Raw genomic sequence first — 24,601 nt, 5'->3', positions numbered from 1 at the left:
TATTGGCAGGGTCCATGAATGGCAAGAAGGAGGTTTGAAAGGAAAAAGTTGGGGGAAACATCTAGCCGGGCGGTGGTGGTGCACGCCTTTAATCCCAGCACTGGGGAGGCAGAGGCAGGCAGATCTCTGTGAGTTCGAGGCCAACCTGATCTACAAGAGCTAGTTCCAGGACAGGCACCAAAAAAACTACAAAGAAACCCTGTCTCGAAAATAAAAAAAAAAATCTAAAGGAATATGAATAAAAGAGCAAGAAAACCTAGTGAAGTGTGTCAAAATTCTGATGCAGGGATAGGATTAAAGGCCTGCAAGAAAATGTCGTTTTTGACATAAATGATGCCAAACCAAGCTCTTCACATTTCTGCTTTCTCTTCTAGTGTGTAATCTTTGTCATGGCTGAGTCTGTAAGGGAAATAAAAACCAAGGCTCTCCACATACAAGGGAGTTCCTAAAACTTTAGCCACAGATCCTGATTTTGCCAAGGCAGCCAGCTTGGAGCCCTTCTCAGCATCCAGAATGTGTTCTCAGAGGTGTGAAGGGTGCCAGAAAGAGGAGGACTCCCTGCTGCCAGGTGCTGAGACTCCAGAGAACATTTTAGCATCTTCTTTACTTGGTGTTTTGTAGGAGCCAATGGTAGGCAGCTTCTAAAGGTTAATATACATAACAAAGGAGGCACAGGAAACAGACCTGCCATCTCTCACAGTAGGCGAGCAGCAAACAACCATCTCTAACTGCGTGATTAAGTACCTGTCAGCACTGGCAAGGACCAGGGAGCCTGACATTTCAACCACGTGGCAGCCAGAGAGGTGGTTAGATCTGGGGCAATGCATTCGCCCAACTGTCAGGGAATAAAAAAAAAAAAATTGCATGTGATTCTAATAGCCCAGTTTTTAAATTTCTACCATTTGTCCCTCTGCCAGGCAGGTTCTCTCACTGGGCTGCCCACCAATAGCCCGCAGCTATGAGTTCCGACGCCGAGATGGCCGTTTTCGGGGAGGCTGCTCCTTACCTCCGAAAGTCTGAAAAGGAGCGAATCGAGGCTCAGAACAAGCCTTTCGATGCCAAGTCATCCGTGTTCGTGGTGGACCCTAAGGAGTCTTTTGTGAAGGCAACAGTGCAGAGCAGGGAAGGGGGCAAGGTGACAGCCAAGACCGAAGGAGGAGCTGTGAGTAAAACCTCTGGAACTGGGGATATACTACCCCGCTGGGCTAGTTTGATTGACACTTAGTTCCTAACCTAAAATCTCTTATTTATGGACAGACTGTAACAGTAAAGGATGATCAAGTCTTCCCCATGAACCCTCCCAAGTACGACAAGATCGAGGACATGGCCATGATGACCCACCTGCATGAGCCCGCCGTGCTGTACAACCTCAAAGAGCGCTATGCAGCCTGGATGATCTATGTGAGTTCTCTCATGGCCTTTCGCTCCAGAGAGTGATTAGTATGGTTTTCAAGAAAAATAGTAGTCAATGAATGTTCCATCCAATAATATGTCCCTCTTTTTGATGCAGACCTACTCGGGCCTGTTCTGCGTCACCGTCAACCCCTACAAGTGGCTGCCGGTGTACAACGCAGAGGTGGTGGCGGCCTACCGAGGCAAAAAGCGCCAGGAGGCCCCGCCCCACATCTTCTCCATCTCTGACAACGCCTACCAGTTCATGCTGACGGGTGAGTGGCTCACATGGCTTTCATATCCAATTGTGATATGAAATCCTATAGTCCAACGATGTTAGAGCCCGAAAGACCTTTGGAAAGAATCAGTTGTTCGTGACTGTTCATGATGTTCTCATTGCTCACGGAAGGGGTTCTCGAAAGCAGAGAAGGGTAGACACTGTCAGCCAGGAGCTAAACTCAGTCAGTTGCTTCTCCCTTTCTCTCCACGACCTCAACAGAGCTTGCATCTTCCTCAGGCCACTCAGGGTCTTACAGTCTCCTTACTTGGGAAAGTCTGCTCTACTTTAAGTGTTCAACTAATGAGAAAAAGATACCCAAGGAAAGCGTTGCTTGAAGGGAAGTGCAAACCACGTCACCTACTCCCTCACTGCCTCAGTTTCTTGCTGCTTGTACTGGACACATTCGAAAGAACTGTCATTTTTAAAGTCATCTGAGTGCGTTCTTGTTGGTGGCTTCTTCTTAGTAAAGATGGTGTTTGGAGTACCTAGAAGTTTTACAACTAGAGGGTTTCACCCCACAAAGGATTTCCCTTTGAGAATCACTTTGAGATGTCTACATGATCGTTCCTTAACAATTTGAGGAAGGCCAATCAGAGGGTTGCAGTCTGAGCCCACGGGACAAGAAATTTTTTCTTTGTGAGATTAATTCACCCATTTAGAAACGAAATCTTAACCTTGGCTGATCAGCACCTTTCTAACTTGTAAAACCAGGGCACATTATACATTTCTGGCAGTGGCTGTTTATCCGTGGGAATTGTGCCGCTGAAATCTACAGACGGGGGTGGTGGTGGTGGTGGTGGCGTGTGTCTGACTTTGGAGCATGTTATCCTTCATATGAAGCCAAGAGGGAGCTCTTCCTGCCGCGATGTAGCTATGACAGCATCTTATGGGTTTCTTTCATGACTTGAAAGACCAGAGAGTCAATCCCAATAATACAGTAAAAAAAAAAAAAAAAAAAAAAAAAAAAAAAAAAAAAAGCTTCCACGAAAAATGTGACACTTTGAGACTCACGAAAAATTTATGTGACTAATGTACGTGCTGACTACACACTGTTTTTCTTCTAGATCGGGAGAATCAGTCTATTTTGATCACGTATGTATTTCTATCCTGAAACTTTCTGGTTTTTTTTTTTTTTTTTTTTTGTCCTCACTGGGAAAATGAGAAACCCAAAGAGAAGATTAGTGAATGCTAACAGAGACCGACACAATAAGTTTCAGAGTCGCCCTAGAAAGCAGATTGAGTCCAGACGCAAAACAGTAGCGCTGTGATTTATCTTGCTGGCCGGTGTAGCCTTGTGTCATGCGGCAATCCCAGAAGTAGGGAATGTCAGATTCCCTCTTGGAGCTTGGCCAGAGCTCAGCCCAGTGCAGAGAGCAAGCAGCATACAGCCTAAAGAAGGTACAGCTTTGGGGAGGGGGGTGAGCCCCAGCCATGTTATTTGAGGCCCCCCCTAGGGAACTTCTAACACCTGTGAGATCTAACTGGAGCCCAATCTCCAGTCTCAGGCAGCCAAGGAAAACACACATCACTGGGGGCTTCTTACTCATCCCTCCGTTTGCTGCATGGCTGTTGAGGGGCTGCTGGGTGGACTCTTCAAGAACAGGGTCTCAGCACCTCGCAAAGAACCTGGAACATTTTAAGTGCCCAAGCCGCGTGAATAAACGAATAAGTGAATAATAAATGAATTTCCCTTTTTTGTCAGTGTAAACTAAGGGAAGCAATATGAGTTATTTGCAGGGCGAAAAGACCTAACCTGGAGGACTGTGACAGAGATGAAAAGACAGACACACGAGCGAGCAAATGCTGTCGACAGACATAGTTTCATCGGCCACAAAGCTTAATTTTCCACATCTTGGTCTTTATTGAACAGTGGAGAATCTGGGGCCGGAAAAACTGTGAACACCAAGCGTGTCATCCAGTACTTTGCAACAATTGCAGTCACTGGGGAGAAGAAGAAGGAGGAGGCGACTTCTGGCAAAATGCAGGTGGGTCTGATTGTCACCATCAGAGTCCAGGCTCTGTTTTCTATCTCAGGCAAGAAAGCCCTGAGATGTGAGAACTGATTTTTCCCTTGCAGGGGACTCTGGAAGATCAAATCATCAGCGCCAACCCCCTGCTAGAGGCTTTTGGCAACGCCAAGACCGTGAGGAATGACAACTCCTCTCGCTTTGTGAGTCTCTTAGTCTCCTCTGACTTCAGAAGAAACCGTATCGAAAGCACTGCATCTAGTCCTCTCTAGTGCATCAGTCTTTGACGCTAACATCATCTTTTTCCCTTCCAAGGGTAAATTCATCAGGATCCACTTCGGCACCACAGGGAAACTGGCTTCTGCTGATATTGAAACATGTGAGTAACTGGACCTTCTAACTAGAATCCAAGAATAACAAATGAGGGTTTGGAGGAACACTCTGCAGCTCCTGCTTAGCAAGGAGCCCAGAAAACACCTCTACTGCCAAATAGGCTTGCAGCGAGTGCCAGCCTTCGGCAAAGCCCACAGTGCGCTTTTATCCACCCAGGCATGAGCTAGCAAGTCTGTAGGAACGGCCAGGCCTTCTTGGACTCATTTGAAATACCCTGGCTCAGAACACTTTCAAAATACTCAAAGAACAAAGTAACCCGGGGGTGTCTGAGTTGCCCATGGGTTCAATGTATGTGACTCTTCCATTCCTGAGCCTCACTGACTATTTCCCTTAGTAGCTCCTATAGTAGAATGCCAGGAGACTTGTGGAAGGAGCAGCTCCAGTATTAAACCATATTCCAAATGTCAAGGTTCTTCTCTATGAGAAGTAAGCATTCCTTTCGGCAAGTACATTTTACCTTCGTTCTAGAGGGGTTAAGAGAAAACTCAGTGTTTGTAGAGATGTTACATGTGGGACCTTATGACCACCGAGCTATGATCTCCAGGGGTCCTAAGACTTAGCTGATGGCCTCAAGTTCTACAACCACCCTAAGACACTTGATAACCCCCTTCTTATCTGTGTTGATTCTTTATGACAGATCTTCTGGAGAAGTCTAGAGTCACTTTCCAGCTAAAAGCTGAAAGGAGCTACCACATCTTCTATCAGATCATGTCTAACAAGAAGCCAGATCTAATTGGTAAGAACCTTAAATTCATAAATGAAAGTTAGTGCTTTTATTAAGATTTTCTAATACTAAACATGTACCCCGAATCCTATGTACCCAGAAATGCTCCTGATCACCACCAACCCATATGACTACGCCTTTGTCAGTCAGGGGGAGATCACAGTGCCCAGCATTGATGACCAAGAAGAGCTGATGGCCACAGATGTAAGTCACACATTATGTATGAACAGAGCAGCAATAGCCTAGTTAGGGTAAACTACAAATTCTGCCAAGTAAGTGGTGCCTTCTGCCCTTACATTTGTCCTCTTTTGGCTCCTCTTAGAGTGCCATTGATATTCTGGGCTTCACTTCTGATGAAAGAGTCTCCATCTATAAGCTCACAGGAGCCGTGATGCATTATGGGAACATGAAGTTCAAGCAGAAGCAACGGGAGGAGCAAGCTGAGCCAGATGGCACTGAAGGTACCAAAACCAAACTAAACTCTCTCTATGGGTTTACAGAGGAAATATAGTCCAAACTCATGTCTCCTTTGTAACTGAGCTTCTCGTGGGCACACAAAAATTTATCCCCAAATAGAGTGTACAAAGGAATCTACTCAACACTCCGCCATTGTGTATTAGGGGGCCCAGAGAAGGTAATGTTGGGACCCTGAATTATATTTCTGCAGTTGCTGACAAGGCTGCCTATCTCCAGAATCTGAACTCTGCTGACCTGCTCAAAGCCCTGTGCTACCCCAGGGTCAAGGTCGGCAATGAGTACGTCACCAAAGGCCAGACGGTGCAGCAGGTAAATGCGTGCCCTATGTGAAACACATGCACCTTCGAGACCTCCTTGATATCATCAATGATGCCAATGAGAACTACTCTGTCTCTAAAGGTGTACAACTCAGTGGGCGCCCTGGCCAAAGCCGTCTACGAGAAGATGTTCCTATGGATGGTCACCCGCATCAACCAGCAGCTGGACACTAAGCAGCCCAGGCAGTACTTCATCGGGGTCTTGGACATTGCTGGCTTTGAGATCTTTGATGTAAGTTGGCAGAAACCTTGTAGCAGCAGAAAAGTTTGCACGTCTTGTCCTGTGGTCACCTAAGGAATGCCTATGTAAAGGACCACAGTATAAACTGATTTATGCAAGAGGACTGGAAATCTGGGGAAGGGTGTGAACTTTGGAGTCAAACTCCAGCTGAGTCGTTGCCTCACTGTGTGGTGGCGGGACTAGCCTGGTCCTTGCACAGTTTCATTGAGGACCTCTGTGTAACGCCCTTTTGCGGAGCTTTCTGTCAGTTAGAAGCCCTGAGTATAAACCCCAGTTTACAATCAGCAATCAATAAATGATAGAGAAGATGATTAATCAACAATAGCATCAAACTGGCACTGGGAAAGGTGATGGCAAATGAACACAGGCCTTGAGATTCCTGTCCGCTTAATTAGGGAGACAAAATATGTCTTGACACTAAGGTAACTTCTGCAATGACAAGATAGGGTGGATGGAAGCAACAGAATAAACTCAAATATTTCTACCTAAGAAAGACCGCTCTGCAATCCGGTCAGTCAAAGTGACTGGCTCTCTACTTACCAGTTGTATTTCTAATTGGTCTCCTTCTGAAATCGTATTTGAGAACTTTTTTCTATGAGTGCATTGATAAGCTTATGAAATTTGAGTAAGGGGGTTTGCTACAGGTGGCACAAAAATCCCACCATTCCCAGAGAGCAGTTAGCCTGCCCAGCTGAGGAGAGCCCGAAGAGGCTTTCATTAGAAATCAACCGCTCATTTGCTTCTCCACTTGCTTAGTTCAACAGCCTGGAGCAGCTGTGCATCAACTTCACCAACGAGAAGCTGCAGCAGTTCTTCAACCACCACATGTTCGTGCTGGAGCAGGAGGAGTACAAGAAGGAAGGCATCGAGTGGGAGTTCATCGACTTCGGGATGGACCTGGCCGCCTGCATCGAGCTCATCGAGAAGGTACGTGCGCCCTTTCCAGACCACAGCTGTGTGGTGCGGAAACGAAAAACAGTAAAATCTTAGCATGTGTGGTGGCCAGAGATTACTACCTATGAATGAAATGAGGGACGTATGCTGGTAAAAAAAAAAATGAGACAAAATGTTTTCCTTTAAAAAAATGTCCATTTTCTGACAACTTTACAGATACATATTGCTCCCCGTCCCCAACACGCACACAACTCTGGACTCCTCAACAAGTCAATCTCCTACTTCCCCCCACCCCCAGATCTGCTGAGCATCGTGGGGGGAGGAGATTGCTTACCACATCATGGGCAACTTACCAGTGGCATCACTGTAGAAGAAAGCCCCTCCTTCTCCAGCTGCCACTGACTCACTGCAGCTCCTTAGGGCAGGGTAGGGCCTGTGAAGACCTCCCATTCCTAGGTGAAAGATGAGCAGTCCCCACCTCCTGCAGGTGTTGGGCAGGTAGCTGCTTAGTTCATGAGGACAGTGGCCAGCTGTGTCCGTTCCAGAAGACAGTGCTCCACAACACCCATCCCCCAGCTTCAGGCTCCCCCATTCTTTCTGTCCCATCTTTTGAGACAGAATATTCTACTGGGACCACGGTTTTATGTCTACCCAGAGCTTACAATCAAAGCCTTAACACCAAAAGCTATCCTTAAGTATAAAAGTTTAGCACTTATTAAAGTATTTTTATTTACTTCTCTGGCATCCTTAGATTCACTATTATTAGCCTCTGAAGTACAAATTTCTGATGCTGTCGACTGAGGCTTTCAAACTCTAGCTATGCCAGACTCACCCCAAGCACTTAAAACAGTGTCCTCTGCTCCCACCCCCATGAGAACTTTACAGCAAATGCTGAATGAGCCGTGGTGTCTTCGCTGTTAGCAAGTAACTCTTGTGCAGCTAGTTAGGAAGGCACACTTTGAGAAGTTATGCTCCAAGACTTTTGAGGTAAAGACACAAAATCCAAAAAAGCATAGGCATTATTTGTCACAGCTAAGAGCTTCATTAAGTCAGTGACCTCCACCAAACAAATGAGTTTTCATTAGCTCTGTGGAACTAAAGACTGAATTCAGCCATTCAAGTCATCTGTCACTTTTGTGAACAGATTTCATGTGGCATTTTTTTCTGTATTTATTCTTCTAGCCGATGGGCATCTTCTCCATCCTGGAAGAGGAGTGCATGTTCCCCAAGGCAACAGACACCTCCTTCAAGAACAAGCTGTATGAACAGCATCTTGGAAAGTCCAACAACTTCCAGAAGCCCAAGCCTGCCAAAGGCAAGGTGGAAGCCCACTTCTCTCTGGTGCACTATGCGGGCACTGTAGACTACAACATTGCCGGCTGGCTGGACAAGAACAAGGACCCCCTGAATGAGACTGTGGTGGGGCTCTACCAGAAGTCTTCAATGAAAACTCTGGCTTACCTCTTCTCTGGGGCAGCAGCAGCAGCTGAAGCAGGTAGTCATCAACCAACTATCTTCATTTAATGTGGAAATGCTAAGCAGAGAAGTTTGGCTTCTGAGTGACCACTTGTGCTCCTTGCCCCCTCAGAGTCTGGTGGTGGCGGTGGAAAGAAAGGGGCCAAGAAGAAGGGTTCTTCTTTCCAGACTGTGTCAGCCCTCTTCAGGGTAAAAACTTCATTTTCTCTCTAAATGGGTTTAGGCTGTTAGATTTTATGCTGCTGTAGATGAAGGGGTGGGGTAGTAGATACTGTTTCAAAAGCTCTGGAACCGGATGTGGCTGATGTAGGTGGGGTGGGGTGGCTCAGCTGATAGTGGTATACCTGAGTTTGAGGAAGGATCAGAATAGCTTTGAAGAAATACCTCCATAAATAAGGTAAGGGTCAGGAGTGGATTACAGAAACATCAGATGGAAAAACTCAATTTGGGAAGTCAGCAATGAGGTCAATGATATGAGGACTGCACATATCATGAGCTTTGCTTGAACTTCTGGGAGCTTCCAAATGATTTAGGTTCCTAAGTATATGCTAACTGAGGCCTCAAATGAGTAGATTTGAAGTGGGGGACAGGTGAACAGTGGCAGGAATTGGAGAGTGAGTCAGAATATAAGAAATACAGACTATAAGAAATCTAAGTCAGAATATAAGAAAAAAGAATATAAGAAATATAAAGGAATATAAAAATATAAGGGAATATAAGAGACCAGATACAACTTTAAAAAAAAGTCATCAAGGAAAATTCAGTTGGCAATCTCAACTCTTAATTACATCTTAAAAATGGACTTTCTTGTTATTCTGAAAGACTCTCTCTGAAAGTTGGTGAACTTTTGATACTCAGTAATATGACCATCAGTTTCTGTCAATTCCAAAAAGGAGGCATTGAGTTCCCAGGGAGCTGGTAGGGTGACACAGCTGTGTGGTGGCTTAGGAAAGTAAAGTAAGAAATTTGGAGGCAAATTGTATTAGGAGCCAAACCAGACCAAAAATCTCTGTACATCTTCCATGCATGGATGTAACACCGCTCCACGTATGGATCTAGCACCTTTGTATGTTCACAGTGCTGTGATAAAAATATACAATATGCCAGGAAATTCACCAACACTGAACAGCCAGCTAACGGCTAATAGGGAAACAGGATCCTGGTGTACAAACATGGTGTACGAAACGTAACCTAGGAGAGCATGTCAAAGACATGGCTCTGGAAAATTCAAACCTGGATACTATTCAGTAGATTTGAACCAAAGTGGTGGCCCATGGTCATTATGTCTGTAAATATGAGGGTCTGAAATAGCACATAGTAAAGAAGATATTCTATGACTCCACAGGAGAATCTGAACAAGTTGATGACCAACCTGAGGAGCACCCACCCCCACTTTGTGCGGTGCATCATCCCTAATGAAACTAAGACTCCTGGTAAGACACTTCCAGTATCTACCCAGACAAGTCCCAGCGTGTTTGCTTTAGAGACTAGACCATGAAATACATGTGGCTTTTTCCAGGTGCCATGGAGCACGAACTGGTCCTGCACCAGCTGAGGTGTAACGGTGTGCTGGAAGGCATCCGCATCTGTAGGAAGGGCTTCCCCAGCAGGATCCTCTATGCAGACTTCAAGCAGAGGTTGGATTTTTTTTTCACTGTGAATTCTTTAAATGTTTTTGCTATTGCTTTTTTCTTTTAACAAATAGGAAAGTAACACATTCAAGTTACTTAGGGACACACTGTGATGTCCTTTGACTATACGAAGAATAGATTAAGGGCAATGTGGTTTCTTTAGTTTTCTGTTAGGTGTTTCTAAGGTAGGGAGATTTGTTTGGTGTCAACAACTATGTCATTTATTTGGTTGGTTTAAACAGATACAAGGTGTTAAACGCAAGCGCCATCCCCGAGGGACAATTCATCGATAGCAAGAAGGCTTCTGAGAAGCTCCTTGGCTCCATCGACATTGACCACACTCAGTATAAGTTTGGTCACACCAAGGTAATCCTCTCAAAATCCAGCCTCATGTCTTCCTGTCCCTTTGAACTCAGTGTAAAGTTTCTGATCTGCAACATTGCTTGCACACAGGTCTTCTTCAAAGCTGGTCTTCTGGGGCTCCTAGAGGAGATGAGAGATGACAAGTTGGCCCAGCTGATTACCCGCACCCAGGCCATGTGCAGAGGGTTCTTGGCAAGAGTGGAGTACCAGAAGATGGTGGAGAGGAGGTATGGAAAAGGAAAACATATAAAGTTCATTGTTCTAGTCCTTTTCATTCTGATTCCCATTAGAATTCAACTTCAAATGTTTTTGTTCCTATCATAGAGAGTCCATCTTCTGCATCCAGTACAATGTCCGTGCCTTCATGAATGTGAAGCACTGGCCCTGGATGAAGCTGTATTTCAAGATCAAACCTCTCCTGAAGAGCGCAGAGACCGAGAAGGAGATGGCCAACATGAAGGAAGAATTTGAAAAAGCTAAGGAAAACCTTGCCAAGGCAGAGGCCAAAAGGAAAGAACTGGAAGAGAAGATGGTAGCTCTGATGCAAGAGAAAAATGACCTGCAGCTCCAAGTTCAGGCTGTGAGTCTCCCAAAGCCCGCCCTGATGCTAAAGTCTCTGCTCAGTGATGAACAAGAAAACACCCAGAATTACACATAATGAAGTGACTGGCTGTTGGTCTTTTAAATTGACAACTCCTTAAAGTGTTGTAGAACATTCCACATACAACATTACTGCAAATCAGTACAGTAGGATTCTCAGTTATCCAGAAGTAGAAACAGAACATTTTTCCCTTTCTTTTAATTGATTTTCCTAGCAGAGGATGGGAAGTAAGGGGATATTTGCTTTCCCACAATTCTACCTGTTGACAAATGTGAAAAGAACAATATTATTAGTGAATAGTGAGAAGACCTTGCAATAGTAATGTATCAACCCCAAACTAATAGTCCAAATTTTTAACCTACAGTCTTCTAAATACTTTCTATATAGTTTTCTTTTAGAAATTTAGACTACCTGAAAGAATTGAAGCTTGGCAAGGCTTTCTATAGATAGCGTCCATTTCTATGCACAATATGAGATATTGGGTTGATAGTCTCCCCCTGATGACCCAATAAATATCCAGAGACTTGAAGAATAATATGTGACCAGGGGCTACCTTCTAATCTATTCCTATTTCCTCCAAACTACTGTTATAATCAAGCACAGAAACATGAAAAAGTCACTTTTTAGTTTTCTAAATTCAGAAGGGAAACAATTAGTCCCACTGGGTCTATGTATTCTGAATACATAACAGAAATGAATCACAAGCATCAAGGTTGGCTTGTATCTCTCCTGTAATTTGTATAGACAAATGGGGAGTTGTTCATCACACCATCAAGAATAGATATTATTGAAGAGGGTGCCTAAGCTTCATCCCACTGTACTATGCTAAATATATGTTTATATATATATATATATATATATATATATATGTATTTATGTTAGCAGTATTCTATCTACTAGCCACTTAGTAACCATTGCATGAATTTCAGAGCCTAGAGATACATCCATTCAGTTACAGAGTTTATATTCCAAATCCTATTTTTTCTTATGAAAAACAGGGTTAATACTTCTCCAAGTATCACCTGTCCCAATGACCCAGTCTCCTTGGTTCCCCCAGCCATTTTATTTTATATTTTATTTTATTTATTTTTGGTTTTTTGAGACAGGGTTTCTCTGTGTAACAGCCTGGCTGTCCTGGAACTAGCTTTTGTAGACCAAGCTGGCCTCGAATTCACAAAGATCCACCTGTCTCTATCTCCTGAGTGCTGGAATTAAAGGCGTGTCTTCCATCCATTTTTAAAAAATACAAGTTCCATTGTCATTGGAGGATACTCTTTCCTTCTAAGTCATTTTTTTGATGCCCACTGTCCTCCTAAAACGATCTTGATACTCAGTTCCTTATTTTTAATGTGGATTAAACAAAGAAAGCCAATTTGAAATTTTGTGCTTACGCATTAAGCATATGTTATAGCAAAACAATGGCGTCATAGTTTCACCAGGACCAGGAGCCCTGATTTACACTTCTTTGTTAATATTCAAGTTCATAGTCAGTGCTCAGTCACTTTTGCTCAGTGGCAGAAAGCTAATTAAAGAAATCTGATGCCTTCTAACGTAATTTTCTTGCTTGCTTTCAAAACATTAATAAAATCTAAAAGGTCCAGGGAACTTAAGCCTTAAAACTGTCTATTATCTCCCCTTAGGAAGCAGACAGCTTGGCTGATGCAGAGGAACGATGCGACCAGCTGATCAAAACCAAAATCCAGCTGGAGGCCAAAATCAAAGAGGTGACCGAGAGAGCAGAGGACGAGGAGGAGATCAACGCCGAGCTGACGGCCAAGAAGAGGAAGCTGGAGGACGAGTGCTCAGAGCTGAAGAAAGACATCGACGATCTTGAGCTGACCCTGGCCAAGGTGGAGAAGGAGAAGCACGCCACAGAGAACAAGGTATGAGCACTAGTGACTGCACCACATGGAGGTTCTACCGAGCAATTGGTCTGCCTTTTTGTTGAGACAACCTCTTTCTAACTCCCTAAGGTGAAAAACCTCACAGAGGAGATGGCGGGCCTGGACGAAACCATCGCCAAGCTGACCAAGGAGAAGAAGGCCCTCCAAGAGGCCCACCAGCAGACGCTGGATGACCTGCAGGCAGAGGAGGACAAAGTCAACACTCTGACCAAAGCCAAAATCAAGCTTGAACAGCAAGTGGATGATGTGAGTCTAATACCACACACACATTTTAAGAGTTTTTATAATTGAGCAAGCATGAGCTTGTCTCCTCGTGATGTAGTGAGCATTAACAAAGCTCATCACCACACAAGAACTTCAGAACATAATTGTTGGTATAGAGACCAAGATGCACACACAGGATAATCAATAAAGACAAGTGACTGGGAATAGCAGATGCTATTAGTGAGAAGAACCAAAGGCACTGAGGATTTTTTCATCAAGACATGAATGAGCACCACAGTCTTTAGCTGAGCTAGTAATCCTTGTGGCATCACGAACACAAAGGAGAAGGTCCATTGCAGACAGAAAGCACAGCAAAATGTCCACAGGCCTCATGCTCAGAGGGACAAGGGAGTACTGCATATGGGTATGGATGATAAGCTGATTGTACATGTTGATCTGATATTTAACAGGGAACCTATTGGAAATGTGTGGCTGCAGGGCACAGTAGCCAAGGTGATGGTGTGGAAACATCCCTGGGCTGCCCGCCATGTGTGGGAAATTCTGCTCACAGTGGATTAGGTGGGAGATACAGGAACCATGATTTCTCACTTGTAGTCACGGCACATACTAGCACATCTCACCTTTCAAACGCCGACTCTTAAGTCTAAGCACACAGCACAACGCCAGTACTGATGAGGAAGATCTTCCGAAATCCCAAAACTGCCAGAGACCATCTGATAGGCTAGGAATTAATGTCACCAAGTTTAACCTGGGGGCAAACATCGCGCTGTTCTCGGAACCACGTTCACGAATTGTTAACCTTTAGCTTGAAGGCTCTCTGGAACAAGAAAAGAAAATCCGGATGGACCTAGAGAGGGCGAAGAGAAAGCTAGAGGGGGACCTCAAATTGGCCCAAGAATCCACAATGGATGTAGAAAACGACAAGCAGCAGCTTGATGAAAAACTTAAAAAGTAAGCAGGAAAGATAGATGTCCCAGGGGGAAATGACTATTAATGGCTCTGTGGCTGACACAAGGGCTTTCCCTGTAGGAAAGAGTTTGAGATGAGCAATCTGCAGAGCAAGATTGAAGACGAGCAGGCCCTCGGCATGCAGCTGCAGAAGAAGATCAAGGAGCTGCAGGTAAGCCAATGGCTTCCATCAGTCTAATTCATCAGGAGAAACATGACCGACCCAAGAAGCTGAGTCTGTACTTCCTGCCACCCCCAGGCCCGCATCGAGGAGCTGGAGGAGGAAATCGAGGCAGAGAGGGCCTCCAGGGCCAAAGCAGAGAAGCAGCGCTCTGACCTCTCCCGGGAACTGGAGGAGATCAGCGAGAGGCTGGAGGAAGCTGGCGGAGCCACTTCTGCCCAGATCGAGATGAACAAGAAGAGAGAGGCTGAGTTCCAGAAGATGCGCAGGGACCTGGAGGAGGCCACCCTGCAGCATGAAGCCACAGCAGCCACCCTGAGGAAGAAGCACGCAGACAGCGTGGCTGAGCTTGGGGAGCAGATTGACAACCTGCAGCGGGTCAAGCAGAAGCTGGAGAAGGAGAAGAGCGAGATGAAGATGGAGATCGACGACCTCGCTAGTAACATGGAGGTTATTTCCAAATCCAAGGTACGAACCTGCTATAAACGTCCATTCTGTAGGGTAGGTGTGACCTGACAGAAGGAGGGTAATCACAAGTTGGGACTAGGAAACTGGGAAGTAAGCCTGGTATGCTCACCCTAAATGAAAATAGCCATACCCAAAAAATAAAGCAAAATCTGAGCTCTTCCAGAAAAAAAAAAAAACCTATCCAGTTATACATTCTGAGATTTTAAAATGCTTTATGTCAGTAGTGGGGCTTTTCATTTTTACTTCAGGTTCAAACAAAATTTGCTCCTCACAATCATGCAATGAGCCCAATCAGGCATCATTATCTTACACCACAGCTAAGAATGTAGAGCAGGCACTGGGTTCACAGACCAATGTAGCAGCCGTGTGCTCAGGCCATTGTCTTGTTATCCTTCCCATGGCACCCGAGGCTCGTTATTATTTCACTGCATGCCAGTTTATTCTCAAATCAGCAGCGATGCCTGAATGACTCAAGTTTCCTTTGGTGTGCGGACTTGCCTGAGTGCCTCCCCCAACTCTCTGAACGCAGGGCAACCTTGAAAAGATGTGCCGCACCCTGGAAGACCAAGTCAGTGAGCTGAAGACCAAGGAGGAAGAACAGCAGCGGCTGATCAACGAGCTGACGGCCCAGAGAGGGCGTCTGCAGACGGAGTCAGGTAGGCTGTTTCCCTGGAACCAGAAACTTACCTTGCATTTTCAATTTGCTGAACACTGTACTGAATTACTTGAGATCATATATTACGTCTCATTATTGATTAGTGGCATAAGCTTGCTCTTTTACAGAAGAAAGGTAGTTCAGTAGATAAGTGGGCAGGTAGGTAGACTGGTTGGTACGGTTGCTTTTGCTTCTGGTGGTAATCAAAAAGTTATCAAATATGAGTTGGGCATTTTGGCATGTACTCATAGTTGTGCCCCCAGGGAGTTGAAGTAGAAAGATACTAAGTTTAAGGCTAATCTGGCATACACTGTGAGCTCCAGGCTAGACAAGGCTACATATCAAAACCTGATCTCAAAACAAAATGAACAGAATTAATCAAATGCAAAGTGTATGCCCACAGTAACTTCACTTTTCAAAAGTCCTGTCACAAGCCGACTGTTATTAATTTTTCTCATTCACCTGCATAGTGTAATCCCCAATCTGAAGATGACACATCATGGAAATGATGGGGTACTTTGTCCAAGTATGAATTTCTGGGAATGAATATAGTTCATTGGGGAAACCAATCAGGAGCAAAAGAGAAACAGCCAGATCAAGAAATCTCTGCATGTATACCGCTTAGATTTGACCAACTTCCTACTGGAATTTTATCTCCCTCAATAAGGGCTAACAGGATGGAACTTGTTTTATGGGTCACATGGGCTGTCAAAGTAACAGGCAGCCGACAGGGTCAGGAAACCACTCTTGTGACATCATTCTAACGCTGCACCTCTTGTGAGACTCAAAGACTATTATTGTTATTATTGTTATTAAGTGGGGCAGGATGTTCGGTGTAAAACAAAAGCGAATCTCAGGTTAGGATGCTCCCTGGATTTTCCCTCTTCAGCACACGTTTTCATTCTTACCAGCAGAATGACATTCAAGAGTGAATGCTACTTAATAAATTTCAAAAGAGGAAAGACTTGCAAATGACTAATTTTCACAGAGGGCACTGACAGGCTTCCCTCCCCGCTCAGTTTGGAAGCTGTTCATTGTTCAGAACCAACTTGTTCAGGAGACAGAATGACGCTTGCTTTTTTGTAACTTGAACATACTTCTCAGAGTTTCTTCTACACATCCGTTCTGCTTACAGGGTCAACTATATGAAGATTCCCATTCCTCAGACCCACCCCTCCCCACCAGCACACACTCAATTGTTTCAGGTGACTTTCAAACACTGTGTCTCCTTAGCCAGAAACCATCTGGGGGCCGTGAATATTCACTGTGCATTTTTTCCTACATGCGCCTTCACCTCTTTCAACTGTGATCAGATCTTAAACATCTCCTAAAACCTTCTTGGTTGATTGTCATAAACTGAGAGTTTGGCTCAAAATTTCCCATATTCTCATTTGACATAGACTCGCTCATCAGTAGTGACGTGGATGTCCGGGCTTTCAGAAAAATTACACTTCTCACCTTGTTCGAGACTCGACGCCCTTTCTCTGTTCCAGTTTTTTTTTTTTTTTTTTAAGAGTCTAATATCTAGAGTCAGGCTGAGTTTTCCGGACCTTGGTCTTTCCAGGTGAATATTCACGCCAGCTAGATGAAAAGGACTCACTAGTGTCCCAGCTCTCCAGGGGCAAACAGGCGTTCACACAACAGATTGAGGAGCTGAAGAGGCAACTGGAAGAGGAGATAAAGGTGAGCCAGATGGATCCTCGTTGTCATGGCTATCATTGTTCTTGTAGTTCTTTGGTTGTTTGTGCTTTTATATGTGCTTTTACAGTTTGTGTGTGCGTGCACGTGTTTTCCTTCTTGCTGAAGGCCTTTAAGAGCTTAGAGAATAAACACTAGTTTGAGCTCAAAAAAATGAAATCACTGACCTCTTACTTTTCAGGCCAAGAGTGCCCTGGCTCACGCTCTTCAGTCTTCCCGCCATGACTGTGACCTGCTGCGGGAACAGTATGAGGAGGAACAGGAGGCCAAGGCTGAGCTGCAGAGGGCCATGTCTAAGGCCAACAGCGAGGTGGCCCAGTGGAGGACAAAATATGAGACTGACGCCATCCAGCGCACGGAGGAGCTGGAAGAGGCCAAGTACGTGCTTCACTTGGCTAACATGGCCGCATTTACCTATGAACAACAATCCAAACAAGAAATACAAATGCTTAGGGAGTCCATGGAAAGAATGGCAGAAGGAGAAAAGGTGCAAGGCAAGAGGAAGCTGAACAGTAATTTTGCAAAGGGGGAACTTTTGACCTCATTCTGTCTACACTGGTGCAGATAGAATTATTATAATAACATATTCAGGTAATTATATACCCCAGTGTGCTTCTCCTCTCTCTCTCAACCACTGATGGAATAATTCACCTAGAGGTATGTGTGCAAAGAGAAAAATAATCCAGATTGATAGTAGCTCTTTCTCTCTACATGCAAAAATACGATGTAGAAGGAAGTAGAAATCTGTTGTTAAGACCAAATGTGGGGCACAGAGATGCTGCAATAAGGGAAAAAGTGCATTGTTTTATAAAGGAATAAACAGTCAATGCAATTCAAACATTCAAGGCTAAATTTCCATGAGAAAGAACCTAGTTAGGAAAGAACCTTACCCAACAGTCAGTTTAAGACGCTGTCAGATGTCCATTCTCTGAATAGTATAAATCTATATACTGATGAAATTAATGTTTTGGTGGATGCTTAACGGTGACTTTGAAATAAACTCTCACAGCTACATTGATATTGATTTGGGGAAAGATTTTTAAGTGATGGATCAGCAAAAAGCTGACAAAAAAGAAGAGATACAATTATGCAGACCAAAATCAAGGATGTTTCATTTGAATTCAACATAGCCAACAGTTGAGTACTTAACATGTATGCCTGCCTAGGAGAATACAAAGACTAGCAAGATGCAGGCTCTACCCTCTGAGCATTAAAACTGAATGGAGATACAGACATAGCCAACAGCAATCCCAGGTAGATTCTAAGTTCTCCAAAGGAAGGAAGATGTGTGAAGTCTTGGCTCAGGCTCCACAAAGTGTAACGCTGATGAAATTTGGTTGTCCTTAGCAGCTGGTGGCAGGAGAGCAGCAGTGAGTTCCCATAGACCCTGCTGGACAGGGCAAGCTTCACTGACTGAGGACGTCTGGCCATGGAAACACTTACTTGCTGCTGTTTTGAAATCGTTCTACTGATAACCATTCCCATCTATTATCCATCTTCACTTCTCAGGAAGAAGCTGGCTCAGCGTCTTCAGGATGCTGAGGAGCATGTGGAAGCCGTGAACGCCAAGTGTGCTTCCCTGGAGAAGACAAAGCAGAGGCTGCAGAACGAGGTGGAGGACCTCATGATTGATGTGGAGAGGACCAACGCGGCCTGCGCTGCCCTGGACAAGAAGCAGCGAAATTTTGACAAGGTCTGCTTCCCGTTCCTTCTACAGTCTTTAATGTGATCAGCCTTCCAAGACACTTGAGCGCTGTCTTCAGCTCGGTTTGTCCTTGTCCATTGGCAGAGATTGTGTGAGAAAATACCCGTGAGCTTTGCTAGCTCTTCTCCTTCATAATTATTTTTCAATCTAGGATCACTTGGATCAAACTATGTTTCTAGAACGCATGCCTTCAAACTTTATCTGCTGCGTGTTTTCTCATCCCTTGCTCTTCAGATTCTGGCAGAATGGAAACAGAAGTACGAGGAAACCCACGCTGAGCTTGAAGCCTCCCAAAAGGAGTCCCGCTCTCTCAGCACAGAGCTGTTCAAGGTGAAGAACGCTTATGAGGAATCTTTAGACCATCTCGAAACCTTGAAACGGGAAAATAAGAATTTGCAGCGTGAGTGCATCTCTCGTTTTCTTTAACAAGAGGCTTGAAGGAATGCTTCCCGTCTCTATATATTTCTATATGCTTTTTCCCTGACAGAGGAGATTTCGGATCTCACTGAACAGATTGCAGAAGGGGGGAAACGCATCCATGAACTGGAAAAAATCAAGAAGCAAATTGAGCAGGAAAAATCTGAGCTTCAGGCCGCTTTAGAGGAAGCAGAGGTAGACATTCTATTGTACATTTTACAAAAATTATAAGAGGGGTTAGGCTCTATGGTTGCAAGAACTGGTGAATCAAGAAAGGAAAGATTATTCTTTGTTCTCTCCACTGAGGATGAAGATAAAGAATGAACATGAATACAAGCACCATGAGTGCACATTAAGACCTGTGGTAGAAACAGACAACAAACAAAGATGAATAAGTGATGGGTCCTCCCTTAAAGGGAATCATCTGCCTAGGGAGATAGAAGTCTATAAAAACAACAATTCCATACATCAGACGTTTCCATAGCAACAAAGCAAAGCTATGTAAGATGTATGTAAGGATTATGATGGTAGCACACAGACAGGAACTAGTGAGGAAGCTTAGTTTAACTTTCCTGGGACACTGCACACTTCCATTCTCCTGCTGATGTCGCCTCTCACTGTCCTTAAGGCATCTCTGGAGCATGAGGAGGGAAAGATCCTGCGCATCCAGCTGGAGCTGAACCAAGTCAAGTCTGAGATCGACAGGAAGATTGCCGAGAAGGACGAGGAGATCGACCAGCTGAAGAGAAACCACATTAGAGTCGTGGAGTCCATGCAGAGCACGCTGGACGCGGAGATCAGGAGCAGGAATGATGCCATCAGGATCAAGAAGAAGATGGAGGGAGACCTCAATGAGATGGAAATCCAGCTGAACCACTCCAACCGCATGGCTGCCGAGGCCCTGAGAAACTACAGGAACACACAAGGCATCCTCAAGGTTGGTGGCACCGAGAGATGGTGCCAGACAAGGGGGTGACTTGACCTGAGGACGCGGTGTCTCATTGATTGTTTATTGCACAGGACACCCAGCTGCACCTGGATGATGCTCTCCGGGGCCAGGAGGACCTGAAGGAGCAGCTAGCCATGGTTGAGCGCAGAGCCAACCTGCTGCAGGCTGAGATCGAGGAGCTGCGGGCCACGCTGGAGCAGACAGAGAGGAGCAGGAAGATTGCAGAGCAGGAACTGCTGGATGCCAGTGAGCGCGTGCAGCTCCTCCACACCCAGGTGGGTATACTAGTATGAAGGGGAAATTCTTGCTCATATCTTAGCACTATTCAGGAATTTATTTAAAAATGTTTTATGAAGAATTAGGTTTAACATGTTTAACTGGAAAGGAGTAACATTTTCATATATCTGATCTGATATCCTTGACTGTCTTTTAAAAATATGTTATTAACTCAGTTAATTTACAAAACCTCTGAGGGATGCTATTGAAAAATTAGTTTATAAGTTCATTTGGACATCAGGTAGTCTAACTTTGTCCTTCAATATTTAACATTTCTGCATTTGGTATTTTAACCAGAACACCAGCCTCATCAACACCAAGAAGAAGCTGGAGACAGACATTTCCCAAATCCAGGGAGAGATGGAGGACATCGTCCAGGAAGCCCGCAACGCAGAAGAGAAGGCCAAGAAAGCCATCACTGATGTGAGCAGAGGGCAAGACGGAGGTGATGAACCCGAATCCCGCTGGGCCTTGTCAGCCCTTACCTAACTCCGTTTTATCACTCACCAGGCCGCCATGATGGCGGAGGAGCTGAAGAAGGAGCAGGACACCAGCGCCCACCTGGAGCGGATGAAGAAGAACATGGAGCAGACGGTGAAGGACCTGCAGCACCGTCTAGACGAGGCTGAGCAGCTGGCGCTGAAGGGTGGCAAGAAGCAGATCCAGAAACTGGAGGCCAGGGTGAGTTTCCTGGTCAACATGTATTCTTCTCTTTCTACTCCAAAATGTGACTTTCAATACCTAAGACTGTTAGACATTGCAGGACATCCTGAGGTGAAGGGCAGACAATCCCCTTGCTTTAGTTTAGGTTGGGGCACTTTGACTAAGACATCAACAACTGCAAATAAAACAGTTGGGCTACTTGAAGAAATAGACACCCATTGACTGCTTAGATAATAGGAAACATTTTTTTTTAAATCTGCCTTTGGGGGCTGGAGAGATGGCTCAGTGGTCAAGAACACTTGCTGCTCCTGCCTAGGGCTCAGGATCAGTTCCCAGCACCCACATAGTGACTACAACTGTCTATAACTCCAATTCCAGGGCTGCTGATGCCCACTTCTGACCTCTGTGGTGTACTTGCACATACAGGCAAACAACACTCACATACAAAATAAGACAACACATCTAAAAAAAAATGTTATTTAAATCCACTTTTCTGTGCAGGTCCGTGAACTTGAGGGAGAAGTTGAAAACGAACAGAAGCGCAATGTTGAAGCAATCAAGGGTCTGCGCAAACACGAGAGAAGAGTGAAGGAGCTCACTTACCAGGTAAGGGAAGGAGGGGCCTCTCTGGGTTCCTACCCCTGTCTTCAAAACATTAAAACCCGCAGGTACAGGAAAATAAGGTGATGCTCTCAAGAACCTTAACACTTTAACATCTTTTAGACTGAGGAAGACCGCAAGAATGTTCTCAGGCTCCAGGACCTTGTGGACAAACTGCAATCAAAGGTGAAAGCCTACAAGAGACAAGCCGAGGAAGCGGTGAGTTCCGAACCCCTGACACGAGTGCGTAGCCTCTCGCTCACAGACACCAGGAGGCCAAAGCAGTTAAATGAATGAAATGGAAAGATGAGAAAAACAAGGAAGGATCCAAAGGAAATGACCTAGCAAGGGTCTAAGGAGGTGATGCCACTTTATAAGCCAAAGAAAAAACGTCCTAGGGAGAATGAGGAGGGGGGTGTGGCTCCTTGGTAAACTATGGACTCGGCACCTCCAAAGCCCTGAGTCCAGTTGCGAACATCAAACTCAACCAACCAAAGTGCAGTCCCCCGTAGTATACTAGAGACGAGGAGGAGCAATGTAAAGAGTCTGGTCCAAGGAACAGAAAGATTGAGGAAGAGAATGGGGCACCTGGGTCTACAGAACCAGGTAGAAGGCAGGTCACAAGGTCTTCCGGGCCTTAGTAAGAATCCTGCATCTTAAATACAACCAGGCCATGGAAACAAGGCGGGGGTGGGGTGTTCCCATCCAACTTAATGTGCTCTGCTTTATTTTTTTTAAAAGACTGCCCTTGCTACAATGTAGAGAAAAGATGGATGGGAAACCCAAGTCAGTATAGGAACACATTGGGAACGTTTTCAGGTGGGTCAGTGACTTGCATTATGGCAAGAATGCAACAAAGAGAAGCGATGAGATTCAGAGCTGGTTCTGGAGACAGAGCAGGATTTGCCAGCAGGCTTCTCCCGGACATATAAGGGAGCAAAGCAGGAATAAGAGGTCCATCAAGTTGTGATGTGGGCGGCCAGGTGGGTGGTGGGAGCATTACTGAAATGGGAACCTAAGGGGACCAGATGATCCAGGTGAGAACAAAACAGGAATTCTACATCAGTTACATTAAATGCAAGATGTTGCTGTACATGCAGTGAAGAGATGCAGTAGGCAGCAAACGTCTCCTAGTAACGGAGGCCACGGGTCTCAGTGTTGTTTCAGCCAATAGGTGATGGCAGCTCTGGTCATGGCATTTACCCTTCTCTGACGCATCCGAAGGAGTCAAGGGTCCCTTGCTTCTCTGTGGCTCTATGAACCCACACATTGCGCCTGAGGCCCTCTGTCCACTGGTGGCTTTTGTTTACCCCCTTGATCTCTTAGCTCTGAGAGGAAGAGAAAGGCGGGGGAGGGGAACAGCAAAGGAAGAAGGAACAGATATGCCCACGTGTGCGCTTGGCACACACGCACTCCCCCCCCCCCCCTTAGCAAACCATTTAGCTTCTCCCTCACTCCAGCTCTTACTTTCTTCTTTTGGGAGAGGGAGATGCGGGGGCTTTTCCAAGCTCCCTATTTAAAGTGATTCTAAGCTCCATAAATGTTCTAAATTTGAATGTCACATTTTGCGAGGGTTCTTAATGAGATGTTTAAAAAGAGAATGGGTACTGGAGACTAAATTAAAACTAGCCTTTCCAAATTCATTGCTGTATCTACAAGCATAATCAGAGACCACTCAGACTATTTTAGAGAATAATAAACATGTTTAATTTCTGAACTTTATTAAGTGAGGGATAATTTAAAACCCAAGTGGCAGTAATTTATATTCAGTTTGGTGTCATAGAGATTGCTTGTTTGGCTCTGGTCCATCCTCAGAAGCCTTAACAGCAATGACAACAAAGCCTGGGAGCCTGGCATAGTTATGATAGCTTCAGCTTTTCCAGAAGTTCAAAGACAGCGTTACCTGTGTTTATCAGTAAGTTCAAGAAGCACAAGGGGAGTCGACAGAAGAAAAAAAAAATACACACTTCTTTAGCCTTCTTTGAAAATTGGTTTTAAGCAAAAATAAACCCAAGACACACTGACACAAGAGACTAGAAATGCAAACCTCTTCCTTCCCTCATAAATGCGCTCCCATTCACAGGAGGAACAATCCAACGTCAACCTGGCCAAGTTCCGCAAGCTCCAGCATGAGCTGGAGGAGGCTGAGGAGCGGGCCGACATTGCCGAGTCCCAGGTCAACAAGCTGCGGGTGAAGAGCCGAGAGGTCCACACCAAAGTCATAAGTGAAGAGTAATGCATCCAAATGCAGGAAAGTGACCAAAGAGATGAGCAAAATGTGAAGATCTTTGTCACTCTATTTTGTACTGATGATTTTGGGAGATAAAAAATTTATCTGCCAAGAGCTCGTGAGTCTCTTTGTTCTCTGTCTGCATGTCAGTTGGTCTTTTCTGTACATGAAGAAGACAAAAAGAGAGAGAAACCATTTGCTTACATTTAAGTGAAACTGCACAGACACTGAGGTTAAACACGACAGAGGGCAGCCAGGAAAAGCCCTGTATGTACTGCCAGTGCCTGCGGGAAGGGGGTGGAGCCTAGAGGTATGCCATGGCACGCCCAGGAGCCCTGCTTGGCCCTTCTGCTGGCTTCAAAAGATGGAGTAAAAACAGATTAAAATGGCAATTACACACATACAATCAGATAAAAAATATTTAAAAATGCCTTTAATTACTGTCAAAAATAGTTAAAATGAAAATCCTTCACAATAATGGCATGGATCAGTAAGCTGGGGTTAGGATTCCTGGACAGGACAGATTCTCCACTTCATGGTCATCTTTATTTAGGGAGGTGAGGCCTTTGTTATCTACAGGTGTTCAGACACTCGTTTATTGCACCTGCTCCCAGTGCGACACTTTAGAATAGCAAGGAGGGATTATGAATGAATGGTTCTCATTTTCTTCCATCCTTTGGAAACTTAGGTATATTAGACCTTCTCTGGTCTTTGATAGCACTGAGTCAATTAGCATATATATGCTGTATTTTTAACAGCTACATATACACTGCATGTCACTTTTCTGCTCTCACTAACACACACACACACACACACTCTCTCTCACACACACTCACACACACGCTTCTTTAATGGGAAACATATCTGTCATTAGTTTCTCCAGCTGTGGTCTGGCATTGTACAAAGCCCATGATAGCATGGTTGAA

General features: G+C 44.9%; 1 protein-coding gene across 4 annotated transcripts; it reads left to right on the top strand.

Moving 5' to 3' along the window:
• Nucleotides 1–958: 958 nt before the first annotated feature.
• Nucleotides 959–23,681, top strand: Myh1 (myosin heavy chain 1). Of its 4 annotated transcripts, none has more exons than XM_038329055.1 (38): nucleotides 959–1,162; nucleotides 1,258–1,401; nucleotides 1,511–1,667; nucleotides 2,737–2,764; nucleotides 3,543–3,657; nucleotides 3,750–3,842; nucleotides 3,955–4,018; nucleotides 4,670–4,768; nucleotides 4,857–4,960; nucleotides 5,079–5,217; nucleotides 5,424–5,542; nucleotides 5,633–5,782; nucleotides 6,548–6,718; nucleotides 7,868–8,170; nucleotides 8,276–8,350; nucleotides 9,507–9,594; nucleotides 9,681–9,798; nucleotides 10,035–10,158; nucleotides 10,246–10,382; nucleotides 10,480–10,735; nucleotides 12,397–12,639; nucleotides 12,730–12,906; nucleotides 13,691–13,836; nucleotides 13,915–14,005; nucleotides 14,093–14,482; nucleotides 15,012–15,138; nucleotides 16,702–16,820; nucleotides 17,017–17,213; nucleotides 18,345–18,528; nucleotides 18,775–18,940; nucleotides 19,028–19,152; nucleotides 19,586–19,894; nucleotides 19,978–20,181; nucleotides 20,480–20,605; nucleotides 20,693–20,863; nucleotides 21,347–21,451; nucleotides 21,569–21,664; nucleotides 23,529–23,681. In XM_038329055.1, exons 1-38 carry the CDS (start codon nucleotides 959–961, stop codon nucleotides 23,679–23,681), a joined length of 5,817 nt encoding a protein of 1,938 aa, XP_038184983.1. The 4 variants fall into 4 exon arrangements, with proteins under 4 accessions (XP_038184983.1, XP_038184982.1, XP_038184984.1 ...); XM_038329054.1 differs by having other exon boundaries at nucleotides 7,868–8,180; nucleotides 8,274–8,350; XM_038329056.1 differs by having other exon boundaries at nucleotides 7,868–8,183; nucleotides 8,301–8,350.
• The last annotated feature ends 920 nt before the right edge of the window (nucleotides 23,682–24,601 follow it).

This window comes from Arvicola amphibius, chromosome 4, assembly GCF_903992535.2.
Source record: "Arvicola amphibius chromosome 4, mArvAmp1.2, whole genome shotgun sequence".
Lineage (NCBI taxonomy): Eukaryota > Metazoa > Chordata > Mammalia > Rodentia > Cricetidae > Arvicola > Arvicola amphibius.
This window is presented reverse-complemented; position numbering and strand designations above follow the sequence as displayed.